The 9,656-nt window shown below is 40.7% G+C and overlaps 1 protein-coding gene across 1 annotated transcript; it reads right to left on the reverse strand.

The window, feature by feature from the left end:
• Positions 1–792: 792 nt before the first annotated feature.
• Positions 793–9,418, reverse strand: LOC135254219 (E3 ubiquitin-protein ligase TRIM35-like). Its single transcript, XM_064334337.1, has 6 exons — positions 8,730–9,418; positions 8,122–8,214; positions 4,363–4,593; positions 3,403–3,425; positions 2,587–2,705; positions 793–1,618 (listed from the first exon to the last, which is right to left on the reverse strand). Exons 1-6 carry the CDS (start codon positions 9,129–9,131, stop codon positions 915–917), a joined length of 1,572 nt encoding a protein of 523 aa, XP_064190407.1. The 5' UTR covers positions 9,132–9,418; the 3' UTR covers positions 793–914.
• Between the last annotated feature and the right edge of the window lie 238 nt (positions 9,419–9,656).

The raw sequence follows: 9,656 nt of genomic DNA on the forward strand, positions 1-9,656 counted from the left end.
TAGCATGGTGACGAAGCCTATGGTACACAGTCTGAGAGATAATTAAGTTAGCACATTAGCATGGTTACGAAGTCTCTAAATCACTTTCACTCTCCAAGAGCTGTGACAGAACCTCAGTGGCAGAAAGTCTAGGCCTCTGGTGGTCATTTTCAAAATCTTTAGTTGATGCACAAATGCAAAGAGACATGGTAAGCCCTTATTATAAGTTTGCCCCCGCCTCCATGTTGCATGAACTACGAGAGTTCTCTCACTGCTACAGGTATAGTAACCAGGGAAGCCGTGGGAAATGTCTGGTGTTCGGGGTATAAAGCAAGGAAAATATTTTTTTAAGATCATAAAAGTTAATGTGAATGCGCCCTCAGTATCAGCCAAAACAGCAAAAACAAGATCAAAATGAGTTTATATCAAAAGGCTCATATCTTCTCAGGTTTTATATAACTATTGAGCTTGGGGTCAAAATGACCCCAAACAACACCGATGTGTACAGGTATATGTTTATGTGTAATTTTATGTTTACCATGTTTTCCCAATAAAATTAGGAAAAGCCATGAAAAATCTAGCTTAAAAATGTATGTTAACCATGTTTTTGGAGTCGGTAAACTTTAAATGGGGTCAAATTGATTCCAAATACAACAGGTTTAAGGCACGGTTCCAGTGTGTGGATGGGCCCCATTAAGTTCATAATAAAAGCATTGACTTTGGGAGAGGAGTCTTTCAATCAAAGAGCCAACATGAGCTGTGGTTGGAGAACGTGGAGGGATAAAACAATTTTGAGAGCAAACAAAGCTGATATTGATTCTACTGCTCGTTGAGTTCATTGGGTAGATTGAACTTAATACATTTGACAGACAGTGAGATCACCCCCTGCTCTCTCTATTGGCTGTAGTCTGATCAGTTTCCCCATCAGAGCACCGCTATCCAACTGTGACAGAGACCTTCATTGGGCAGATTCTCAGAGGACCAGAATCAGAGCCAACGAGAAACCATGGAAACATACTCTCAGTGAATATTTCTCTTTTGAAAGTGTGCAGAGACGTGCTGTTAGTGGGGTCAGAGAAGCACAACCTGTTCTTGTACCAGTCCAGCTGCACTCTGACCTTTTTCACTTCCCTCCTAACATTCAGTTTAATAACTTTCCCTGAACTTGTACGGACTCCATACTCCCCATCTTCATAAAATATACCCCACATTTTACGCCGCTCAGGCTCTCCATCATTGTATGATATCTCAGCTACGCCGAGCTTCCAGACAGGATTATCCCCAACCTCTACATCCCAGGAGTGTTTCCCTGTGAAGCCTTCAGATCCAAACACCAAATATTTATCATCAACATCATCGTCATCAGCATCGTCATCATCATCGTCATCATCACTGTCATCATCATCATCATCATCATCATTATTACTGTCATCATCATCATCATCATCAACGTCATCGTCATCATCATCGTCATCGTCATCATCATCGTCATCAACCTCATCGTCATCAACCTCATCATCATCATCATGATCATCATCATCAGAACTCAGCTCTGTCTCCCCACTGTATCTCAGGCTGGTCAGATCCTCAGACAGGGTAAGATGATCTCCTTTAGTGTTTGGATCTAGAGTGACAGGAGCTGCAGAGAGAGGGTGGAAGAAAGGTGAAGGAAGTGAATGATGAATTAAGAATATCTCCGGCTTGGTTCCTACTTAAAAACGAATCTTTTTATTGTTATTCACATCTAGAATGACTGAGGTTTCAAAAACACAATACATCAATGCACTAAGGGCCCTGTTCAGACTTGCCAGACTGAAGCACATGCTTAAGTATGTTTGCCAAAGTTATGGATTTTCTAAGGAGGAATTCAGACTTGAAAGGGATGGTTCACTTTCTGTTTTAAAAAAAATTTAATTTCAGTTTTAGTATATGTGTTCAATGGGCAGGCAGGCAGTTTTTGTGTGTGCATTTAAGGATATTTTAAATGTAAGTATGACAGATATGTTAAATGTAAGATATTTCAGAACTAACGCAATTACAATATGATATGATCCCCATCCCAATACCTTGCCTAACTGACTGGGATTCATTCATGTGAGTGTAGTCCTTAATTAAACAGAAATTAGGTAAAATAATAGCTGATGGAAATCATTCTGAATGGCAATATAATGTAAAAATGTAATGTAAAATTAGAAATAAACATCTCTCATTAAGCTTTCTTCATGACATAAAGAAACATTTATTGAAACTCTTGTAGTTAAACAACATTGCCTGTTGGGAATGCTAGAAATTCCACCTTTATTATGTGTAAAACACAAACAGACAAGATGCAAAAACTGGTCTCAAGTCTGAATGGGCTTATCTCAGTCTAACATGGGACAAGCCCTCAAACTCCGCCCCACATGTGTATCTAGCACCACCTATCACATCACTTAAGGACCCTGTTCTAAATTAGCTTAAACTGCTGAGGTGCACAGTTTTGGAATTAATTTGATTTTATGAGCACATATTTCAGGTCTGAACAATCCCCCTGTGAATTGCCCAACTCTAGCACAAAAACTACAGATTGAAGGATCTTCACTTCAACAGTACATTTACAGAACTCACTGTACTGAACAATCCTCTTCATCTTCTTCCACACTCTGTACATCAGGTTGCCCAGGTGTTTGGCCACATCGATACGCTCTCCTGATACCTTCTCTGGATCGGACACTTCGTACTGGCCTCTGTAATAACATCCAGGAGTCAGTACTGCACTGGGTTTGGGTTCATCATAATAGAAAAGAGACAGTCAGTAACACAGAAGTCAGTACTGCACTGGGTTTGGGTTCAGTACAATAGAAAAGAGACAGTCAGTAACACAGGAGTCAGTACTGCACTGGGTTTGGGGTCAGTACAATAGAAAAGAGACAGTCAGTAACACAGGAGTCAGTACTGCACTGGGTTTGGGTTCAGTACAATAGAAAAGAGACAGTCAGTAACACAGGAGTCAGTACTGCACTGGGTTTGGGTTCAGTACAATAGAAAAGAGACAGTCAGTAACACAGAAGTCAGTACTGCACTGGTGTTTGGGGTCAGTACAATAGAAAAGGACAGTCAGTAACACAGGAGTCAGTACTGCACTGGTTTGGGTTCGTACAATAGAAAAGAGACAGTCAGTAACACAGGAGTCAGTACTGCACTGGATTTGGGTTCAGTACAATAGAAAAGAGACAGTCAGTAACACAGGAGTCAGTACTGCACTAGGTTTGGGTCAGTACAATGGAAAAGAGACAGTCAGTAACACAGGAGTCAGTACTGCACTGGGTTTGGGTCAGTACAATAGAAAAGAGACAGTCAGTAACACAGGAGTCAGTACTGCACTGGGTTTGGGTTCAGTACAATAGAAAAGAGAGACAGTCAGTGACACTCAAGTTCACATACCTTCTCTTTGTGGCCTTGTAGTTCTGAAATAAACAGAATATTAGATAGTCAGTAGGTTCAATAAATTATTGGTCAGTTCAAATGATTTAATCATAACAGCTGTCACATTTCATATGTTTTTGCTGGTGAGTTTTGTAGTTGTTCCATTGACCTTCGGTATGCACTTATTGTATGTAACTTTGGATAAAAGTGTCTGCCAAATAAATGTAATGTAGCGTAATGTAATGGTCAGATGTCAACTTCATTGTTCAAGCTAATTCTGCATTTACAGTGAGGACCAGGAACCCAATTTCAGGACACATGAATTTCAGATGAACACGCATGTATCCCACATGAGCACACACACATATCTGCACCTCACACAAGGGAGCATGCCCACCCCAGCCTCCATCTGGCCCAACCAATCAGAAAAAGAATATTGCAAACAGTGGACACAAGCAATAAATTACAGTCCTGAACGAGATCTCCACAGCCAACACATATGACACAAGAAATATTAATAACTCAATATGCAATTTGCGTATGGAATGCGCTTTATATACCCTAAGTTCAACAAACATATCAGCTGAAAGATATCAAATTAAAGGCAGGGTTAGGTTGGAGCTCTTGTCAGTAAAGGTGGTGCAACCAGTTATTAGGTTTAAAAATTACTTTTTCACATGAGTGATGGGTGTTTGGTAACTTTTTTCATGAAATAAATAAAATCATTTAAGAATGTGTTTTATGTTTACTTAAGTTCCCATTGTCTAATATTAAATTTATCTAAAAAAAATCTGAAACTATTCAGTGTGACAAATAAGGTAATAAGGAAATAGGAAATCAGGAGGGGGCAAATACTGTATTTACAGTGATTCCCATACTGAATCACATATTTATCTCACATTAACACACGTATCTCACATGGACACACATGTATTCCAAATGAACACACATGTATTTCACACAGTAATCGGTGCTCACCTGCAGGAAAGAGATATCATCAGCCTTCATTTTCTGCTCTAAGGCTCTGATCACTCCTGTCAGGGATGAAATCTCATTTGTCATTTCTTCAACCCTCTCCTTCATCCTCTGGCTCTTCTCCTCCTCTTCCTCCCTCAGTGCAGCGATCCTGGCTGCCTCTTCATCTCTCAGAAACTGGTGAAGTTTCTCAAACTGCTTTTGTATTTGTATGACTGTGCACTCAGCCTGGCTCTGAAAGAGACATTTGTTAAACTAGATGAGCCACTGTGATAGGCTAAGGAGCATGCACAAAGAAAGAAAACACTTTCATGTACAATTTGTCAGCTGTGAGAATGAAATCATCTTGGGCTCTGGAGCAGTATGCAGACTGTAAGGCACTAGTGACTGACAAACAACAATGTGACAGTAACAACATAGCTGCTCTCCCTAGGCTTTCAAGCTTTTAATGCATTGTAATAACTAAAAGTCAGCAATCAACATTGACGTGGGTGTGGCTTATCGCAAAAATTAAAATTCATATAAATACTAAATGGCTTGTCTGATGGTGATGATATTCAGTACACAAATTGACAATCACTTGAAGACTCCAAACCTTAAGTATTAGACCCATCGAACCACTTTGTGGCCCTGTACAGCTCCATATATTAAAAAGAAATTTTTGGGAAGAAATTAGAAAAACTTGTTGACCAGTGACCAATCACCTCATTAGAAATATGTATTACATCGGTTACTACTGTCTTCGATTGGCAGCCAATTTTTCAATATTATTACCCATTTCCCTCTTCTCTCAGCGTTGGCCACATGGGTGATTATTAGGAAACCTGGCACGGGGGGGCATATGGCCACTGACTGATTTTGGCATTGAGTAGCCACTTGGTGGTGATTTGAGTTTAAAACAATTAAAACAATGTCCTGCCCTCTTTGACCTAGGTACTGGAAACGAACCTCACAATATTCATGTTCTCATCTACAGCAAACATCTCACAATGTGCACCATATTGGATTTTGTTCTACTCTGCATTACTTGAAAAATGCTTAAAAAATCAAGACCATTTGACATTTCAAAACGGAACTTGCATCAATTGGCTAATTAGGTCCTGGAAAAAGTACTAAAAAGAAAGTTGATATTCCAAACCAACATGGCTGAAATTAGCCAATAAACATCAAGGTGGCCGTAGGTTATGACAAAAATGCAAATAAATCTCAAATGCTTTGAAACAAAGCAAAATTTAGTAGATGTATTAACACACCCACGAAAATTTGAACCCTAGAATATTAGCCCATTAAAAGTACATGGTGGCACTCTACAACTTTTTATTTTGAAAATTCAATTAAAAAATCAATAAAAATTTCAAAAATCTACTTAAAACAGTTCTTTTGTTGAGATTACAACCTTTTTGTTGTGATCAAGCTCCACATTTGGAAAAAATTTTTGTTTGTGGGCCACATCTGAACAGCAAGTAACCAGTAGAAGAAGAAGATGAGGAAACGTGGATGGACTGGCTACTGTGAGTAGTGTGTTTTCGGCTGGGTTAGTGGTGGAGAGATGGAGTTGCCTTGGTGGCTAACCTAACACTGTATAAGTGGCTCGGCAGCATTTGGGTTAGGGAGCTACCTTTATTAGCCAACTAAATTCAGTTAGGTTGGCCAATGTTAGCTAGCTGGCCTTAATGTTCTGAGAACTTGCTGTGGGTCCAAGCAGGAGAATAAGATTCCAATCCACTTCTCTTGGCTGATATGGGCTAGCTACCAATCACTAGCTCAATAATAGGGCAGTTCCCCATCTGGAAAATCTTACTATCCCATATAAGTTAAGTTTTTTTTTTTTTTTTTGATATGACTGCAGTTTGTCTACTGCAGACTAATATCCTTGACTGAAGAGACATGGCATTTTTCAATAAAAGCATATCTTGGGTGAATGTGTGGTCGTGTGCCTTTGTTGCAATGGGGGTTGGATGTTAGGCTGCAGCCTGGAGCTCTTCTGGGCTATTTCCCCGATCTTCTGAAGGGGGAAGGCAGCCTCCCATTGAGCTACTGTACACGGCGGGTGAGGCGTACGACTTTGCTGCAATAGATACTCAAATCTAGACTATGTAAAGATGCAGAAATAAATTAAAATGAAAGCGATGAATTGATGCATTTGTGCACATGCGCGCTTATGTTACAGAATTTTGCTGTGCTTCCAGGCAGGCTAGAGCAGATTAAAACCCACTCATGCTGTGCTAGCAGTGGCTAGCGTAGGTACGTTCCATCACCACTAAGCTAAAGCTAGCTACCCGATCAGTTTGCTGCACATAAGAGCGAAATGGGAGTTGAACATTTTGGCATACTTGTGCCTGCCTGACAGGCATGAATGCGCTGCATGAATTAATGCTATTGCTGTATTTTTGGCTGGACCGCAACAGCGGGGCCAGCCCTACAAACGCAAATGTCTGTGACTGAGTGAGTGAGTGATGAAGTTACACCATTGGTTGGCCGGATCACATGTGTCATGACAACCAAATAAACAACAGTGTGAATCTACAGCATTTTCTGCTCAGGCAGACATACAGGGCAGAGGATAGGATTAGGACAACAAGAAAAAATGTAGATTTAACTAGCTAACGTTAAGTTAGATAGATTTTACAGTGTAAACATTCGCAATGTATTCTATATTGATGTTCATGGCCAACTAATTATTATTAATATAATAATATACCGTGAAATAATGTTCCAGCTAACGTTAGCGAGGTTACGTAAACATATTTGCAACTATATATGAAATAGGCAAAATATCGGTAACAACCTGTACCTAGTTATGTAGGAAAAAATGTCCTTTTTATCCTCCCGTGGTTATTTTTTCAGTGCTTTCGCAATTTTTTTCAGTGCCGGCAAATAAGTCAGAGGTGGTCCAGCGCTAGCTTTTGGTTGCTAAGGGGACCTGTATCGACCACCCCATATAAATGAATGGAACTTGACATAAATTTGCTAGCATACTGTATAAGTGTCCTGTCTTGCGTATTTGAGGTTACTATGAGAACGGGTGGTCGCTACAGGTACATAGTCACAGTTGTAACCCAAGTCACAGGACGCAAAATAGCCATTAGGAAAGCAGTTGATGCACGTCCCGCCCGTCGGGTGGTCGATAATGTGCTCTCGCTCTAATGTTACTTTCGCTAGAGAGGGGCTCAAGGTTCTTAGCTATGCCCCGAAGTTTAGAAGGGAAAGAAATGCCTTCTAGTCAGTGGTGGCTACTACAATATTTGAATGTTCTTACTGGTTGCGTGATGAACTATTTGTCATGTGAGAGAATTATCTAACATTACTCATTCTCAAATATAGAGCAGAGTGAAGCAGGAGAGAGGACAGAAAGAGATGAGTGGAGAGGAGAGTGGAGGAGGACAGGAGAGAGGAGAGAAATGAAGACTAAGCACATACTATCAGGCTGGGACCCTAAATGGGTAGACAAGACAAGGTTCCACCCACGGCTCTCAGCCAGGCTGCAAACTTTGCCACTGAGGCTAATATACAGTGCCCTCTGTAAGTAGTGGGCCAAAGAGGCATTATGCATGAATAAATACAGTAGATGTCAATAAATATGTTCTAAAGTTTGTTTTGCAGTCAAGTGTCATTTTATTTAATATTTTTAAATGACTTATTGATGTTCACTCTGACGGTGGTGGCCCAGGTACAACAAAATCGACTCAGCGTTTAATTAATCATTTTGTTAGTTCCACCCCCCCCCCCCCCCCCCAGGGGGCCCCCCACAGTAAAGTTTACCTTTAACTCAGCTTCTCGGTCACTCTTCTGTTTCTCTTTAGTAAAGGCCTCCAGCTTGTACTGTAGGGGTCTCAGCACTGTCTCCAGCTCCTTCTGCAATCACATGAGTTTATATTTCAGGAACGAATCTGACGATATCCAGAGTAGCCTACTCACGACAAAGACACTTGGTGATTGTACGGCCTATGCTCTAACAGATATGGGTCACTGTATAACGTACAGTGGCGTTTTACTCATCTAAAAGAGACTGATTAATAATATCAAGCTTCAAAACAGAGAAGTTGACATACAAAGCGCAGCTATACCCGCCTCTGTCCAGAATGTGCGTCTGTGTTGGGAGAAGCGCTTCGTGTGGGAAAACACTGGGTTTTCATGTTTTATCTGAGCAATCCGTTTACAATTTTTCAAATTTTGTTAATGAAAAAGCGAACTGAATTTCAACAGTGTCCTACATGTAGCCTTCTCGCACTTCTCCATCGCGTTGTGATAAACCATAACATTAGCGCTGTCAAAATAGAGCCCTTTGAGATGGAGTCGACATGAGTTATTGTTATAATAAATCAAATACGGATAATATATGCCATGATTTAAATACATGTCTTTCAAACCTTATATTTAAGCGCTGCTTCTTGGACGGGTCGCAGTTTGTGGTTGTCGTGCTTCTCTGAAGTTTGACAGATGAGGCAGAGCAGCTCCTCGTCGTTCAGGCAGAAGAGCTTGAGTCTCTCACCGTGGAGACTACAGAGGGAATCGGACGCAAAAGCTGGTTTCTCAATCTTGTGTTTCAAAAAGGTCTCACACAGGTTCTTCAAGGCCCGATTACAAGTCGGGTCCTCTGTTGTTTTCACTCTACAAATCGGACATTCTCTTGCCTCTTTCTCCTCCCAACACTTGTGCAAACAGGCGTTACAGAAGCTGTGGCTGCATTTTAGTACCATGGGGTCTGTGAAGATGTCAATGCACACGGAACAGGTTAAGTCTTCTTCTGGAAGAGACAAGTTGGACGCCATTTCAGTATGGTCTTTTCCTCAGCCTTGCACCCTGTAACGGCTTCTTACATGCAATGGTTTAATTTCACTTTCTCTTCCTTTTGTTGCACAATCTGTAAAAAAAATATAATCTCTTTAAATTTGTGGAAAAAGTTGATGGATTCCGATGAAAATACTCGTTGTTCTTTCCAATCGCGCCTTTATTGTAATCAGTTTTGTATGACCTCAGAAGTTTTTCTACCGCCCTACTCCGTCAAATCTTTCTGCTTGTTGAAACTGAAGGTGACCTCGCACCTGCTGTCTTATCCTCGTGTCACACAATGCTTTTATGCTCCAGAAGGGGGCGCCACCACGTTGTTACGCTTCCTTTACAGTGCACACCTTTTTACCGCAGGTCTAATCTCTCAACCAGACAGCGCGGTGGTATTTGACTGGAGGAGCAGCTTTTAAATGTAAAATGTATTTGATATTATGACGAAGTTTTTATGTTCTGAAATAGTGCAGACTATGGGGTTATTTTGATGATACAGGGCCTTTTTGTGTTTC

The sequence above is a fragment of the Anguilla rostrata genome, chromosome 4 (assembly GCF_018555375.3).
Source record: "Anguilla rostrata isolate EN2019 chromosome 4, ASM1855537v3, whole genome shotgun sequence".
NCBI classification, from domain to species: Eukaryota; Metazoa; Chordata; class Actinopteri; order Anguilliformes; family Anguillidae; genus Anguilla; species Anguilla rostrata.